This window comes from Chelon labrosus, assembly GCF_963514085.1.
Source record: "Chelon labrosus genome assembly, chromosome: 13".
Classification (NCBI taxonomy): Eukaryota; Metazoa; Chordata; class Actinopteri; order Mugiliformes; family Mugilidae; genus Chelon; species Chelon labrosus.
The window spans coordinates 7,159,611-7,178,381 of record NC_140346.1 but is presented as its reverse complement, the minus strand read 5'-3'; the positions used below and the strand labels follow the sequence as shown (position 1 = coordinate 7,178,381).

The window sequence follows — 18,771 nt, the reverse complement described above, 5'->3', positions numbered from 1 at the left end:
TGTAAAACACATGCAGTCAGCTCCCTCTCGTGGTTACAGCAGATATGTGAACTTACATTTCGTGTAAGATTTATGACCAGAAACCAAACCAGCCCAGAACAGAACAGAACAGAAATATTAAATGTGTGCAAAGGCGACATTATTTATTCACCGCGGCAAGACTTCACTGGAATGTGAGGTGTGAGAGGAGAGGAAGTGCATCTTCCTCCCCTGAGCTCTTAAGGATGGGTGGAGTTCAACCACTTCCCACAAAACATCTCTGCAACCTTGCGGTTTTGGTTTCTGAGCCGCTTTCTCACACCCTCTAAAAGTCAGAGGGAAACCAACGCATGGGTAAGGCTAAGGTTGTATTGTACACAGAACTGAACTGAAACGGTGCTTCAAGGATGAGTCAGTCTCAGATCTTTGTGTGTGTGTGCGCGCGTGTGGTTACATGTTGACCTCCCCGGTTCCCAAATTAACCTCAGCTTAGAGTCATGTACACCCAGGAAAGTTGTTTATTAGATAAAAGCTGATTGAACTTCTGCCCTCCATTACTGCACCTCTCCGTTTTCTCTGCCAGTGACTGCAGGTTATATTAGGTTAGGTAACAGACTGTATCTGTGTACATACACTGCATCAACAAGCATTTCCAATAAGCAAAACACAATAAAGCTGACAGCTCATTACGGCTGCATACAGCCTCCGTGTGACTAATTATTGCTTCTTCTCCTTGTGCCGCAGAGCAGAGCCTTGAGGTTTAATAAGCCATCACCCAAAGTAAATATGACACCAGCAGACATTCGGTCTCAGTGTTTGTTCGGCGGCCACAACTCACCATCGTTCCCTGCAATATAGAAGGTGCACCAGGAGATAGTGTAAATGCCAGGCTCCAGAAATAGCAGCAGCCCATTTGCTCTTTTCCATGATGCTGGCAGGCAGATAACATTTACACCTGGCCCCAAAAAACTAGGCTGGACTACGATAAGGGGAGGGGACTTCTTTTTGAGAAGAAGGCGCCTCCTCTTATCATACTCTGTTAATAGGGCCTCTTTTATGTTTTCCCCGGGGCCTTTCTTAGTCTCTGCCACTCATCCTTCCTCTCAGTCCACACAACCAGCCGGCTCATAATGTTATTTAGCCCTTAAATGTGTCATTTTTAAAATAGGATTTTTAGATAAAGCGGCAAAATGGCGAACTAAGAGCCAAATGCAGATTGGTTGATCTTGAGCGCCACAGGTGGACAGAGGATGAACATCACAGCCATGTAAGAGGCGCACGTGAGTGGACGACACACTGAGAGGTTAGGTTCTGTTTGAAATGAGCAGAGAATGGCGGAGACGAGGAGAAGGGAATAAAAGACAGAGGAGGACGGACATAATAATACATGACAAGTATCAGTGTCTAATTAGCATCAGCTGGCTGCAGACTCTCGCATGTTAACAACAGGACAGAGGAGCCAAGCGGACAGCTGGCCAGATTGAAAACCCAGCGGGGAAAACAATCCGCGACTGACCCCGAGAAATAAAATACCCCAGCAATTTGTTTTGGCTCATTACACCGCGGAAACCGTCTCGTGTTCTGAAAATAAATAACGTGATGCAGAAGGACACCGAAAACAAACGGCTCTTAAATAAGAGCTTGGGGCTAGACTTCGACACAGGGATGTAATTTGCCTTCCTTATAGACACAGCCTTGTCAACTCTTTCGACTGATGCTGCTGTAGTCTGGGGCTCCACCTCACAGAGAGCAAAGCAATCATCTGATCTGTATCATGACTGAGGCATCAAATATCCTGAAGCAACACTGTGTTATTACATTCGGCTCCATGAGCTTATGAGCCATACACTTACTAAGTTTCCCTATTAAATTAAGCTAAGCTCATTTCTTCTCCTCTCAATTTAGATATAATAACAACAAGAGAGTGATACTCTGCTTCTGGTCAACATAAGTATCTCCATTGAATACTTACATATAGATTTAGCCACCCAATCCATCAGCACATATCTAGCACAGTAACTCAACTCTATTCTCATAAGCAGGACTCGATAATCCAGTTTACATAAGAACTCACATAAGTGGGACGCATTGCTTTCCCAATCAATACATTAAACAAATTACACATTTTACGTATTAAACATGCAAAAGGTGTGAAATTAAATCTTCCATGCAGTGTAATCAAAACCCAACAAAGTTCAAAGAGGCAGCAGTCTACAGCGCACAACTTCTTTTCATGCATCCACAATTTAGCAAGTTAATTACAGTCTTCATAATATGTCAGGCACATGTAGGAAGCATGGACTGACATCAGATGTTTAAAAATCTAGTGATAAAAATCCAGACACACGCCTAGAAGACAGTATTTACTCACCACAGTTTGCGCGGCATCGTCACACAGTATTAAGAAGCCGATCAGGTGCAACCTTGCCCCCTCTCGTCCTCTCTCTCCTCTATTGTCCCTGTCCTTCCACTTGTAATATTCACTCACCCTCACCACCACTTCAAGACAAAACACACGCATGTGTTTGCTCTCACACACACACACACACACGCACTCAGGCCACATAGACAAACAGGGTTTATTATGCAGTTATTAATGAGGTGCTGTGCGTACGGGTGAAGGTGGAGAGATCCCTTTGTAGTGACCGTGGGCAGAGGAGGAGGAGGAGGAGGAGAGGCAGAGGGACGCCGGGGGTTAATGACAGAGGAGAGGGTAGGCAGGAGGAGAAGGAGGGAGGATATGGCTGGACCAAAAGAGGAGTAAAAAGCACACCGTGAACCAGGACACAAAGAAAAGGGAGAGGAGAACAAAATGAAACCCTCACACCTGCTGCCCCTCAGTTGCAAAACTTTGAAGTGAGCCATCCACCTGGCGTTTTTGTTCCTTCGGCTTTCCACTGCCCCTTTTCTCACCTTTGCTTTTTTCCCTCCCCCGTCCTCTTCTCTTATGTGCTCTATTTTCCTGTGAGTTCCTCCTTGTGCATTTTTCATTATAGGAGCTTAGCAGACTAACTACAATGTACTAAGTCAGTAGAATAACCTGGAAGTCATACATCTGGAACATGACCAGCTGTGAGTTTACTAGGAACAATAACCTGACACACCTATATACATTGTGGGGCTAAATGATGAAGAAAATTACAAAAATTACGTTATAAATTACATAGTTATCTATATGTAGTTATATACTACTAATGCCTTGTGAATCATTAGCATATGATTAATTATTATCCCAAGGATAAGGAACTGGCACCCATGCATCCATGCATCCGCCCCATCACTTATAGCATCAAATAAACCTCTCATCCCTGTCCCTCTCTGCCTTCGCTCCACTGTCTTTGTCTCTGCACTGTTTTCTTACATCTAACAACAGGATCAAACATACAGACATGCACATACTCACAGGTCGGTGCTGTTCAGCTCAAGCAGGAGTCACGACTCACTCATTCATATTCAGAGCCACTCCAGGGCAGACGTTCTAATGACACCTGGCCAGCCAGGAATCGAGAGACATGCTCCACGTGTGTATCTGTTTGCGTGCATCAGCGACAGATGAGTCCTAATTTACATGCTAGACAGTAACCCCCGTTTGTGTGTGTGTGTGTGTGTGTGTGTGCGCGATATACTGCCGACTACAAATCTGCACTGCTCAGGGTTTTATCGCTGCAGAATCCCAGACCTGCATTTTCATAGCGTCTCTCGTTCTAAATTATTAAAGAGTCTGACTTTTCTTTGACTTTTACCAATAGAGGAGGCAGCAGCCAAGGTAAGCACTCTATTAGATCACACCCTGGAAATACATCTGAAAATTTTAAGTAAAATAATATCTTATATTACTTTATATGTCTTAAGTGCCTGGTAAATAGTACTGCATGATTGGAAAAATAAGCATTCCAATAAGACTATGTTGACCTGTCTCCTATGCAAACCATGTTTCTAGACTAGTTCTTGATTAATTTGACAGCATATGTCTTACAAATACTCACGATACCAACAAATACAAAAGACTCAATGCAAGTAGCATAACGACAACATAAATGTTTCCACAGGACCCCCAAAAATGATGATGACCTGGCTGAACCCATAAAGCTTTATGAGTTTTGATGTCTGTGTGTGTATATATAATATTATAGAAATAACATAAGATAAGATTCTTAACTGTCATTGTACAATACTGTACATACAATGAATTTCAGGCCAATTTAGAATCACCAATGAACCTAAGGAGCATGTCTTTGGACGGTGGGAGGAAGCTGGAGCACCCGGAGAGAACCCACGCAGACACAGGGAGAACATGCGAACTCCACACAAAAAGGCCCAGTCAGACGTAAGAAACTGGACTGAAATCTAAGTTGTGTTTTTTATTTTAAAATCCTAATCACATGATTCCTAATAAGGGCCATATATGTATATATTATTATTAGCTTGTAAATACAATTACACTGATGAGGTACACAGCAGATTTGCAGACGGACAGCATTAATAATATAATAACAAAGGATTTCAAATGTTTGGGGTCCCATGGAAACATTCCTGTTGTCATGTGCCCTGCTTGCAAAGCGTTTCTTTATTTGCTGCATATTTCCAGTGTTTTTCCGTATTCAGTAGTTTTCCACAGTATTTGCAGCGCATGCGTTGTCGGATTGCTGAGGAAGTTTTCTTAATTTGTTTGTGTTTTATCTGTTTGCAGTGCATTGAGTTCTATCCGCTCTCTGCCACTGATGTGTCAGATATTTAGAAAAATCCCAAATCTCAGATGAAACATGTGGAGTTAAATCTTGTCAATGAACTCATTTTGCAAATCTAAAGAGACCCTGTGTATCAAATTTGATCGGTACTAAAGCAAACCATAAACGGAGTCAACAGTTGAGCAATCCCACCTATGAAGATATAGGTGGGATGATTAAACGGAAATACAATAAAAAGAAAAACAAGAAGTAAGAAAATAACCAGACTAAAACGAGCCAGATACATAGAGGCGTGTGCCGGTCCTTTGTTTATGTGAGTATGTGCTTAAAGAAAGTGGAGTTTGGGGTGTAGACACAGATAGAGTTAATATAAATACACACATGCACACAGAAGCTTCTTCACCTCTTATCACCACGGCAACCTCCTTCAGCAAGGTTTGCCAGTGGTTTGTTTAAACAAAGAGGCGCTCCTCACACAAAATATTCTCCAAGAACTTCACATGAAGGAGAACTGCACAACTGCGAAAGTGTTATTAGTCCTCCGCCCCAAACCAGAATAAATTACACCCAATAAATGATACGAAGGAAGTGGTCAGACAGCGAGGGTGACAGTTCACTGTTGGAAGAAACAGTCTGTATAATAACAGAGAAATCAATGTATTTTAAATTGCTCAGTGCCAATTGGGAATTAAACCCATTTTGTGAGATTGCCATGCAATTCCACTAAGCTGAATTAGACTATATAACTCTCTGTGGGGTAATTTAACCCATTCTCACAATGTCGGAGCAGTGGGCTGTCACAGTACGACACCCGCCGAGACTAAACTAGAACATCCAGGACGGAAACACAGAACGCCCTGAGTCGAAGAGCTTCTTGCTGTGATGATGGCAGCCAGTGAATCACCACGCTTTCAAGTTCTCGCAGTAAATGTTTTTGCAGACTTTCTGAAATGATGCTAGAACAGCTTATCAAAGCGGAAAATAGGCTGCACAGAAAGTCCAGACAGGTTTAGGTTTAGGTTTGGAAAATAGGGTGGACGCAACACAGTCCCTGAATTCTTCAGCCAAACAAAAGATGATGTGTGAATAGTATTAGCTCATGTTTATGTAACCTGGAAATCCACACAATTTAGAGAATAATGTAAAGATTTTAAATTTAAAAATGTGAATCTTACTGTAACAAAAGTAGTATTTTCACCTCTTACCACAAGCTACAGTACATAAAACTCCACACAGAGCCAACAGACATCACTAGTCACAGGACAAGGGAAGGCTGAATGTAGCTTGAGAGAAAAACCTGGGGCACAGAATTCCCACGACCATTTGTCCATTAACAATCGTGTTACTATGAGCCTATGCCAGCACAGAGGATTTAGACAAATCAGGGGATTCATGTGGAAATTGCTGCTTTGTGGTGGTTGCTCCTCCAACAGCGCAGCCACAGCCGTTACACACAACTGAACACCTTCACTGCACCTCACATTACTACCCTTATAACTGCCAACAAGTACAAGTTGGAAGTATTAAGGCATTAAAACAGCTGAATAATTAAATAAACCGAAGTCTTTTATAATTTGAGCTGAAGACGTGCTTTGAGTGAGATATGAGTAGGCGGTATTCATTGATTTCTAGATGTCTTCGTTTTTGTGCTGCTCCAGTAAAATATCCAGCGGATTGATTGTTGCGGTTTGGTCTGAATCAATCAGTGTGATGGAAAACAAGCAGAGAAAGGAGCTCAAAGCTGTGGCGATGTGGTCAAAGCAGCATGCATACTGGGTAAACAAAGATTAGATTACTAACTGGATATTGAGATAATCCCTCAATTTTTACAAGAAAATGAGTTTCACGAAAGCAGGATTAGATGACCAACTTACCGGGCTTTCAGTGCAGACAAAGTGGACTTGTCGATCCTGGAGGAGAAGCAGGTGAAAAGGCAGAGAGAGAGATAAAGAGAGAGAGGGGGAAATGTTATCGATCAAGCCTCTGGTACACATATCACAAAGCAGCAATTAAATTCTCCTCTGTACGCGCTCTTATTTAACATAAACTGCAGACATCAGGAAACACTGGGGGACAAGGAGATCAAGTGGGCGAGGAGTGACATTTATGGCCACAGCTTCCCCGGGGAGAGGGGTGATGTGTGTGGATTAAGATGTGGCTAATTTTCCTCCTCACATACAGCACAAACTCGCATTAATTACAAACACTGGGGCACTAATGCTCTAATTTTCATAGCCCGAAGCTGAGCTCATGTACAGGTCAGATCGGTGTCGGTGTAATTGTCACTGGCAGACTGCAGAGCGTGCCCTGTGACAGACGACTCCGTTTAACAAGCCGGCTTCTATGCAAGCTGCTCAGACCGGTTACAAGAGGTCTCGGTGTTCATTCATGCTTCACTACGTACTGTGCACACAATAAACATGGGATATCGGAGCATTTAATATTCAGGACTTTTTCAGTTCAGTTGCTGTTTACCGCCAACAATTACATATGCGAGGCTGATGAGGCTTATGTAAGACACAATCTATGTGTTAAAGGGTTGAATTTAAGGTTTATTCGTACATTTTGTGCACAGTGAGTGTGCATAGCCAGTGGTTGCTTTACACCACGCAATTCTAAGGAGGATGCTTTGACGTTAATTCTTTAATCTCATTCATTTGGACACTGAAACATGCAGAACAGCGTCAGATCAATTTCATGGAGATATACAATGCTCACAGTGTGCATTTACACTGTGGACAAACACATTATTTTCGACCGCATCAGGATCCAATGGGAACACTTTCAATATAATTTGAATGTTTTCCAGGTGTTTATGTTAAAAACAGTGCGGCATAGAAACAGCAGCAGCGTCACAGAAGCAAATACTGAGCAGAGATAAACTAGATATTCAAATGTCTGGGCAATAAGTTTAAATTTAGCAACGGGTGGTGAAATTGCTAATGCAGCAACAACTGCCACTGCAGTTTACGACAGCCTTCGCGATGTGCTTAGGCGCACTCTTCAAATGTTCCTCGGCCAACGGAAATGGTGCAAAACAAACAACACATTTTCACAGCTTGTACGTCATATGTTGCTGCTCTGCCGCGTTGACACTTAGTATCTGATCTTGCACCGCAACAAATTAGCTCGCCTTTTTTGAAGTATAATGGAGCTGCAGCCTGTGCTCTCACAGGATTTATCTCTAAGCAGCTGAAAATATACACCACCCACACTATGACCCACCCACATTAAGATGTGTGTGAATCATCACACACATCTTACTATAATTTTACACGTTTTAGAGATGAAGGAAATACTATCATTTACTGTGTGTACATGTGTAAGCTTACTGCAGTGCGTCTTTTTTGAAGGGAATATGTTTGTACGATGGCCGGGACTGTTTGAGAAAAACTGTATTTTTCAACTGGCTTTTCTCTTCGGCCTCTGTCTGCTTTCGGTTTTCAATTCATTCGTGTTTCTATTAGTAGGTGTTCAAACTGCTCGTCATCTGAGTCAGGCATCCCAGCATCCGTATCTGTAGATGTGAGAACCAAAAACATGCATGTGCAGATTTGTGACAGGCTGATAATTAGAGCAAAGCTTAATGCCTTGCACCTCACAATCTGAGACTGTTCACATTTTTTTTTTGTGTACGGCGGTGGGGCCAGAGTCTGCGTCTTATCTCAGATTATATCCAAATGATGTGTCAGCGTTCGAGAGAACTGTATTTTGATATCTTTAGCTTGTAACTGACAATACAAAAAAACTCCAGAGGACACCCCGATGTCAGGATTTGTTATCAAACCCAACTGGTAGCAAGTGAAGAAGAGATGTGTCCTGTCGCACTGTGTCCAATGTGACTAATCTTACCAGCAAACAAAATGTAATCTGTTAAATTCTGTATGTTCTCAACAGCAATACACTAGAGAAACCTACATGCTGTTAAATTTAGATTTAAATATAGCTTTAAATCATTGTTAAAGAAAGAAAAGACCAAAAGCACCCAAAATAAGACCAGTGCTTTAAATGCAACTTATATTGTTATTAAGAATTCTACACCATATCGTATCGTATCATACAATAGCCTAGCATAGCATAGCATAGCATAGCATGGCATTCAATATGAAATCACAATAAATTAAATAATGATAGGGCATTTTCACAAGTAGAGAGTTGGTGCCATTATGAATTCATTAACAGGCAGATGAATTATTTTGATCCCCCTGTTTAAGTTGCTCTAACCCTGTGGAGGATAAATGTTTTCATCTCCAGTCAGTAACACAACTTTCAGACACACTGATGAGCTGAGCTGATATTCTGTCATTTTCCTGTCACACTTCCATAAAGCTGGAGGACTAAGGAGGTACAGGCCAATACATCTTAACTGTCAGTCCTTTGCACAGATAAAGGACCACTTGATTCTACCGTTCCCATCGAAACAACAGAGTTCTAATTTCTCTCCGACACAACCTTGAATTTGTAAAGCCATCAGAGTCTCTGTGAAATTATTCCCCTTTAAGAAAAAATCTGTTGAACCAGTTTTTCTTCCAATTGCTCTGCTTTGTTTGAGGTTGTTGTACACAATAGTTACATATAATGTTCTGTTCCTTAACTCTGTCTGTTACTGGTCCTTTCAGCCTGTCTGGCAGGATACGCTGCCTCAGCCCAGCTGGGAAGGTTAAGTGCTCTGAAGCGGTGCTTCAGTGTCAGAACGGCTACCAGCGAGGGAGCCGACACAAAAACACTCCATCCAAGTGTGTCAGCGCATTCACTGCTAAAAGGGCTCCCTGGCAGCTTCCTCAGCACTGCATCATGGGAACTCTTCTCGGCCAATAGAGCTGGAGAACATGACCGGTAAGAGCTGTGTCTACTGTCCCTTACCAGGACAACAACAACAGACAGCAGGCAGAGACAAAGCAGCCTGTTGATTGTAATGAACAAATGGGGACAGCACAGAGTGAAACTGTGCATTCCTACACAAGTACACACACAATACTCACAGAGGACAAAGTGTTAGAGGTGTGACACAGAGGAGCACCCTCCACCCATCCTTCCTTTTCATGACAAAATGTGTACTTGTCTGCACCACCCACACCCACAACGGTAGCACAAGATAACACACATTTTAACATGTTATGGAGCGCAATATGCATTGTTCACCATAGAAGTATAATCATAATGTGCACAAACCTGAGCATGCATAGACATATAATGCAAACTATCATACAGAAATATTAGCATCCAATAAAAATGAAACATACCATCCAAATCCACCAAATGACACACTTCTCCTCCTCCTCAGCATTTTGTCAGTCTGAACTTCTCAGCAGTCTTTCTCGCTCTCAGCCGCTCTCCTTTGGGAAATACACGCTCTGCTGTCAGTCTCTTTCTCCCACTCTCTATATATACTCTGTATACTTGCACTTTGCCTGTCTCCAGCTGACCCTCCCTGCCTCTCTGGTCTTGTCTCTATTTGCCTTCTTTTCTCTCTCTCTCTCTCCCTCTCTTTCTTTCTTGTCTTCTTTCCCACCTGCCTCTCCAGAGCTGTCGTTTTCCACTTTGCCACTTGACCAGTCAACCACTTTCCTGAAACGCTGCTCACTCTTTCTTTTCACAGGCTCCTAAACACACACAATCTGACACACTGACACATACAGGTATACACAATTCGTCAAGGGGAGGAGCAATGTGAGGAGCAATGTGAGGAGGGGCCACAATCTTCCCTCTGACTCTCTGTGTTTGTTTCCCACACACGCGCACACAATGAGCTATAGATACAGTAGAGTTAGGGCTTTTACCGTGGTCTGACCACATGTCGTTCACCAGGAAATGTGGTTATTTCCTGCACTGTGTGTCCCTGGTGAGTACGCTGATACAGTGGTCACTTGTAGTTCACACTCATACATGTAAAAATGCCTTAAAGAGCGAAGCAAAATACTAAAATACACCTCAAATGTGCATTATACATGAGGTCAGATACAGAAAAATAACTGTTAGGATCCTATATTACTTCTTCTATTCCTGTATTAGCACTTCAATTCTATTTGTGACTTATTAAAAGTACACTCTGTGTAGGATGGAAAATATGCCAGTTGCTCAATAGATAAATCAGACAGGATTAATGTTGTTACACTGTTCTCTGTATTATACTCTATTAAAGGGGAAAGGAGGAGCTGAACAGCTGTGCAGCCAGACTGCAGTATATACATAGAAACTTTGCGGCCAAAGGGAGTGTCCTTCCTGACGCCCTTCCTCATCACTCCAGTTTTGACAGGTCGCACTTTCAGAGTTAACTTTTCACACAGTTAACATACCGCAGTGAAAGAGCAAATTGCTTCAAGAAAGCTTAGCTTCAAGCAACCTCATGAGTCATATTATTCTACACACACACACACACCCACACACACACACACACACACACAAACACACACACTGGCGCATGGACTAAAAAAATAAAAAAAAATAAAGTTTTATGTATTTATTATTATTTATAGATTTATGGATTGAATTATAGGTGGAAAGCTATTTCCAGTATTTTACTGGTGGTCTGTCTAGTGTGCACCTTTCCTCTTGCTCAGCGTGAGCTGGGACAGGCCAGTCAACCCTCTACAAGATAAGTGGATACAGATAATGGATGGATGGACTGCTCGAATTTACTGTTTTTTGACAGAGGTGTGACATTCTGTCAATTTCTGAACCTGGCAGCTTGCAAAGGTTGTTGTATTTTTTCTAACCTTTTGCAACATGCTGGTAAATTTGTATTCCACTTGCGAAGCAGGAGCTGCTCAGTGAGGATAATGAGCTGCTCAACAGAGGAGGAAATCACATTGCATTATCTATGTTTAACAGGTAACGTCCACAGATTCACTGAGCAAATTCTCAAGTAATTTGTCTAAAGTTGCTGCTATTCCTTAGATTTATTAATAGAAGTTAGGAGCTCTGCGTAAGCTTGGATCTGCGTCACAGGTCCAGAATTGCAAAGGCAGTGAAAAGTTGCCACAGCAGCCGTGATATACAGCAAATCTAAATCACAGATGGGGCTATGAAAGAGTCAGCAAAGTCAATCCCAAAGCTGGTGAACCGCCTGTGTGGCTATATTTGGCATCTGCCTACACAGATATGGCACCAATCAACACCACCTGCAGAACAGTGACGTATCCCGGCAGAAGTGAAATACAACATTCATGTCTCCTTTGGGGCAATAATTTTTAAGTAATAAGGAAACATCAAAGAGTTTATTTTATTTTAATTGATCTCATGACAACAGTGGCACTGAAAGCTACATACCTCTCAGACAAAGGCAGCACCCACTCACCTAGATTCATATAGGCAAGGTGGCTTTACTAAATTGCAAGATGTTTCTTGGTTTCAATTTAACCGCTGCACCAGAACCCTTATGTCTTGACTGTCTTCATTTACAGCCACTTTAAAGCAGTCGGAGCAATAAATTGAGTTAGCACTTCTAAAGCCTGTTGAATATGATTATGGTCAAAATGAATTAAATTCTCAGTTATCAATGGACCTTGTGGCTGATGAGAGGATGTCTGGATGTGCTATTTGTGCACATCTCTGCCATGGTGAGAATGAGCTGATTAAAAGCAATAAAACTCTGTGCTGGCATAATGTGGCGTGTCTGTGTGTGTGTGCTCTGCTCGCACAGCATTACTAATTATCAGAATTAGAGATGAAAGAGAATGGAATATGATAAAGATATTAAAGAATAGGAACAGTGTTCGAGAAACTGCACTCCAGTAAAAAAATAAAAATAAATAAATAAATAAAAAATCAACCATTTGTAGACTGGATGGTGACATTTTTGAATGTTGCCTTCACTCTCCCTCTAGTGGTTTGTGAACCTCAACAAACAATTCAGTCAGGCTGGTAAAAGAAACCAGACAGTAAGAAGAAAAGAAAGTAGACCCTGTCAGAATGCTGTACATCTCCAACACTGTGTGGAGCATCTTACACTTTTGAAGTCTTTAAACTCTTCTTGATTTTATTTTTCTCAGTTGGGAAGCAAAAGTCATACATGTACTTACATTAAACACCCTTATCCTGTATAGTCCAGGGTTATGGATGAATAATGTGTTTGTGAACACTTTAGATCAGAGTGGAAATAGACAGTGATGCCACACTGGTGACCTGTTATTGGCCACAGCAGGCATCTGTTTCAGCAAGGAAGGCGTACTGTAGGCTCTTGCTTAAGGCACCTCAGACGTGAAGATTGAAGCCGTGACCTCTTGGTCCCAAAGATGCTTCTCTAACCATCAGTTCACACCTCCATGCTTACCATGCTTGCCAGTTCCACCTAACAGTACACAGATGCTGAACCAGCAGATAATAAAGTCAGGCATCGTCACAAGAACCGGCGGATGCCAAAAACAAGCAACAAGAAGAACATGCTGATCCCCAGTTAATCTTACAGGTCACACGGTTTCCATTTTAATCAACAATCTGGAAAAAAATATTCACGCCTGACTGCAGCGATCACTTGTAACAAATTCCTCAACATTTGTGCACAATCCTTTTTCTCCCTGCACTTAAATTCCATAATGCCAGCGACGATTTCTACAGCTGTATATATCATTTCTATGGCTAAAATGTGGCATCATGAGCTAAAGGGTTGCTGCATGTTTTCAGTGACAGCAGCTCTTTGGCTCTGGCTTTGATATCACAGGATCATGTTGTCCTTGTTTAGTGTTGTGTGACTTCGTGATGTCAGCTCACATTCTTTTACTTCCTCTAATTCTCCTATTTATAAAGCCTCTTCCTGAGCCAGCTTTCTATTCTTTTGCGCAGTGACACTGTGAAATGAGAATATTTGTCCCGTCCTCATGTCTCCTCGCTGCTTCATGTGAAGCAAACTGACTTTGTCTTAAAATGTGAAACTCTCATCACACCACCAACGCGTTTTCTGTAACCACCGATGTCGATAAGTGGGTCAGATGACATCACCCCACAGTGACAAGCTGGGTGGTGTCTCCAAGTTACTGCAGAGTCTTTTGACTCACAAGATAATTTTAACGGTCGAGCAGCTTGTTAGGACTGAAATAGTGGAGGTGGATGGCAAGTTAATACGAGAGTTCTTCATCATTTTATAATAAGAATGAGGAAAATGTTGGTATTTCCAGCAACCTTTCAATCTTTTCATTATGCCTTTGTGTCGTCAAAGGCTCCCACCCAGTTGGTGGCTTTTATATGGCAAAAGTGGGCCAAGCAGCGGTGTTCTCACAACAACTTACAGCCGATATCACCACTTGAACTCCAAGCTTTGTGTACACGACTTCCCACAACATAACCACGAGCTCATGTCTTCCGTTTGAAGGTAGCATTAAGGTAGCACGTAATTACAAAACCTCCGCGGGAATGCAAGTTCTGTAATGGCAACTGTGTCATCTGCAATTTCAGAGTCGCCCTTAATCAGATGTCACAACACAGGTAACAACCTTCTGCCTAACACCCTTCTGTTGGCGTGTTGATGCTGATTAAACAACTGAGCAGCTACGGCGCTTTAAGGGAAGGAATAAGAGCCCGTGCGTGTGTTTTTACACTTTCAAAGGTGTGCGTGTGGAGGTGTGAGAGAGACGTGAGAGATGCAGAGAGTGGAAAAAAATTTTGCAAAAGCAAATTCTAGTGGTGACTAAACATATGAAAAAAGGCGCACCGATATTACATTTGTTTTCACGGTCGCTCAGGAGACGCAATTTTCAACGCTTTAAAGTTCACTGAGGCCTGACGTAGTAGGGTTTTTATTGCATTATCTCTTTAAATTCTGTTGTTTTATTCACCACTTGCAAACTCCTCTATAACAGCACCCCTTTAAATCCTCATTAATCCTTTAAATTGACACAGATTAAAAGGTTCTGTTCATTCAAGTCATAAATAAAACAAAACACATAATTGACATTCACTGAGGATTTGTGAGAATATGTCACAACTTGAAAAATTCTACATTATGTTTACCCAGTTATTCGCAATTATTCTGTGCAATTGTTCCAGTGTTTCTTTAAGATTTTTTTATTTTTTTTTTAGACTTAGACTTACTGTCTATGTGTCTCTGAATATTGTCCATCCAATGACTAAGCGCTGCCATTTTGACGTGATTTGAATATAGTGGCGGCTGCTGGTCTTTAAAATAGGGGAAGCCCAGTTTTGTGAAATTGGCCAATTATTACATCATTAAATTTAACAGGGTTACTAATTAATTCTCCTTATATTGTATAGGCCTATGTTTATAGTTATTATTAGTTAATTACAGTGCATGAAAATGCACTCTACTGTTATCAGAAGTGTTCTTCGTATTATTATTATCATTCTTCTAACCAAAATTCATTTAATTAATTCAGCTTGAATCGTTTAATGTAGAAACTTCATTCAACTTTTAAGCTATAAACTTTTAAACTACAATGGGTGCAGCTAGCTAGCTGGCTGGCTAGTTTATCCCCTACAATTGCAAGTAAACAAACTTTTTAAAACTGAAATGAAAACAAGTATCAAACTCAATAACGCTATATATTCACAATTTTATTTTGACATATGGAAATAGTGCGATATATCCAATCCAATCCAATCCAATTTTATTTGTTAAGCACTTTAAAAACAACCACAGCTGACCAAAGTGCTGTACAGAGAAATAAAATAATAAAATAATAAGTACTGTGTCGCTTCAAAAGGACACTGATAAGTAAAAGACAAAACCGCTCAAAAGACATAGAAGATTAAGAAAAATAAATAAATAAAAATAACAGTCATACAATCCAAACAATAAGTAAAATAGAGTCCAATGTCTTGCTACGTGTCAAAAGCCAAGGAGAAAAGGTGGGTTTTAACAAGGGATTTAAAAACAGACAGAGAGGAGGCCTGTCTGATGTGCTGGGGCAGATCATTCCATAAATTTGGAGCTGCAACAGCAAAAGCACGGTCACCTCTGAGCTTCCGCTTAGTTTTAGGCTGTCTCAGGAGCAGCTGATCAGCTGACCTGAGACAGCGAGTAGGTGTGTAAGGGTGCAGAAGCTCAGAGAGGTACGGTGGGGCAAGACCATTCAGGGACTTAAAAGCGAATAAAAGAATTTTAAAATGAATCCTAAAATGTATGGGCAGCCAGTGGAGTGAGGCTAAAATGGGGGTAATGTGCTCGTGCTTGCATGTGCCGGTTAAAAGACGTGCAGCAGCATTTTGGACCATCTGGAGACGGGCGATGGAGGAAGCATTTACCCCCACATAAAGGGCGTTGCAGTAATCCAGCCGAGTGGTGACAAAGGCGTGGATTACAACTTCAAACTGTTGCCTTGAGAGAATCGGCTTTATTTTAGCAAGCTGCCTCAAATGATAAAAACTAGATTTGACGACTGCCCTGATCTGGCTGTCAAACTTGAGCTCTGCATCCACTTTAACCCCTAGGTTAGTGATGACTGGTTTGGTATACTGGGCCAAAGAGCCCAGATCAGGGGGGGGTGTTCCAGTGGTGCCGCCAAAAACCATCACTTCAGTCTTCTTTTCATTAAAATTTAAAAAGTTTAAAGCCATCCAGGCCTTAATGTCTTCAAGACACTTAACTAGAGTGGCGATTGAGTACGCATCCTTCTTTTTAAGGGGGACATAGATTTGACCGTCATCTGCGTAGCAGTGGTAGTGGATCCCATGCTTCCTAAGTATGGAACCAAGTGGGAGCAAATACAAGGAGAACAAAAGTGGGCCTAGGACCGAGCCCTGCGGAACCCCACATGAGAGAGGAGCAGAGGAGGACACAGAGTTGCCAAGGCTGACACAAAAAGTTCGGTCCGTCAAGTACGACCTAATCCATTCCAATGCTAGGTGTGTCTGATATATCGCAACAGATAATGAGCAGTAGCTTAGTATTAACCCTTTGGTATTACTGTAACTTCACTCGCCAAATATCCGCATGGGACTGACCTAAAATCCTTCGATGCAGAAGTGTAGTCTTAAAGCGCTGTCAATCACGACGAGTTCCAGCCACGTTAACAGTTCATCCAATCATCATACAGAAGCTCAGCGTCCTGGTACATCCCACTGCCCATTCACTCCCTGAGACGCCCGGCTTCCCTGGAAGTGATGATTTTGGAGCGTTTGTCCAATAAATGTCTAGCTTTTTTGCCCTGAGACCGGCCCATTCTGAAGCCCCATTGAAAGTCCATTGAAGCCGAGCCTCAATGGGTTTTTAAACGGACCGTCCCATTACAGCAATATGAGAAAAAAAATCACGATAGACGAACGGCTAAAACTTAACGATTGTGTTATTATAAGAAGTAGCCATGAAGTCGATCCTGTTCTAGCACATTTTAGTTTGAGTAGTAATGTAAATTCGTAGTATTTGACGAAATTGCCAGTGATATTTTAGGGGAGGCTGAGCTTCCCCTGTAGTCTTAGAGCAATCGCCTCTGTTTGAATATGGCTGCATTTATCTTTTTTTTTTTTACTGCAGACACTGCATTGCAATCTGAAAGTGTTCTAGTAGGGATTGTACGATATTTTTTCATCATAACCTGTAACCTGTTTATTTTTTTTTTCAGTCACTGCAGCAGCCCATCCCTGCAATAGGAAAAAAGTTCTTCCTATTTTTCTTTGAAAAGCTCTTGGTTTTTGTGTCATTCTGGAGTTTTTTTTCTTGTGGTTTTTGAGCTTTTGTGATCGTTTGGCTCCTCCCTCATGTTCCTCATCTGTGTCTTGTCCACTCTCCTCTCTTGTTTGTAGTTTGCTTGTTCAAACCGGTACGTAGTACTCTGTATGGCCTGACAACGTCAAGGCATGTTCCTAATGAGATGATGGATGGTGTCCTGTCTCCTCCCAAACCTGGACCAGGGCTGAGCTCCTGGACAGTCTGAGGTGTAACCTGGTGGCATCAGATAGACCGAATATAATCTCCCAGAGGTGTTCTATTGGATTTAGGCAAGCGTAGTGCCCAGCTAATGGCATCAGTTCCTTCATCCTCCAGGTATTGCAGGCATACTCTTGCCACATGAGGTTGGGCATTGTGGTGCACCAAGAGGAACCCAGGGCCCACTGCACCATCATTATGTCTGACAATGGGTCCAAGGATTTAATCCTGACACCTAATGGCAGTCAGGCCATTAGGTGTCAGCCTCTAGAGGTTGTCTAGCCTCTAGAGGTCTGTGCGTCCCTCAGTGGATATGCCTTCCCATAACATCACTGAACGGGTCATGTTGAACAATGTTACAAACAGTGTAACATTCTCCTCGGCTTCTCCAGACCTTTTCACGTCTGTGCTCAGGGTGAGCCTGCTCTCATCAATGAAAAGCACAGGGTGCCAGCGGCAGACCTACCAATTCTGGCCTTAGAAAATGCCAATCAGGCTCCATGGTGCCAGGCCCTCCAGCCACCCTCATGAAGTCAGAGGTGTGGCTGTTCCTCTTTGCACAAAGGAGCAGATACCGGTCCTGCTGATGGGCCCTGTCCAGCTCTCCTAGAGTAACTGCCTGTCTTCTGAAATCTCCTCAATGCTCTTGAGTCTGTGCTGGGAGACGCAGCAAACCTTCTGGCAATGGCACGTGTTGATGTGCAATCCTGGAGGAGTTGGACTGCCTGAGCAACCTACCTGAGCTACCAGTAGTGACACTGACCCTAACCAAATGCAAAACTAGTAAAAATCTACATCAGAAAAGATGAGGAGAAAGAGAATGTCTGTGGCCACCTGTAACCATTCCTGTTTTGGGGGTCGGCTCATTGTTGCCCTCTAGTGCACCTGTTGTTAATTTCAGCAAAAAGGCTGAAACTGAAACTAAACCTCCCTCTGCTACTTAACAGACCAGATAAATATGTCAGATGTTTGACTTGATGCTATACTCTGATTAAAATGCGTTCCTTAAATATTTTTGAGCAGTGTATACAGTGGTCAGCCATAACATTATGACCACCTTCCTAATATTGTGTAGGTCTCCCTTGTGCCTCCAAAACAGTTGTGACTAATCAGAGAATGGACATGGGCCTTCTGAGGGTGTCCTGTGGTGTCTGGTAACAGAATGCTGTTAGTGGGGGCCTTTGGGTCCTATGGGTTGAGGGGAGGGGCCTCTGTCGAGCATGCCACAGATTATCAGTTTGGGATCTAGGGAATTTAGAGGCCAGGTCAACACCTTGTGCTGTTCTT

General features: G+C 42.3%; 1 protein-coding gene across 2 annotated transcripts in view; it reads right to left on the bottom strand.

Annotated features, from left to right (window-relative positions):
* The window catches only part of rap1gap2a (RAP1 GTPase activating protein 2a), a 71,654-nt gene extending 61,525 nt beyond the window's left edge, over positions 1-10,129 (bottom strand). Inside the window, exons 1-2 of one of the 2 annotated variants that reach the window (XM_084558596.1) lie at positions 9,911-10,129; positions 6,542-6,577 (exon numbers count right to left, since the gene is read on the bottom strand). In XM_084558596.1, coding sequence (XP_084414722.1) covers positions 6,542-6,577; positions 9,911-9,954 — 80 coding nt within the window. In that variant the 5' untranslated portion in view covers positions 9,955-10,129. The remainder of the gene's footprint in view (positions 1-6,541; positions 6,578-9,910) is intronic. The other variant, XM_084558601.1, reaches the window with a different exon arrangement.
* Positions 10,130-18,771: the final 8,642 nt, after the last annotated feature.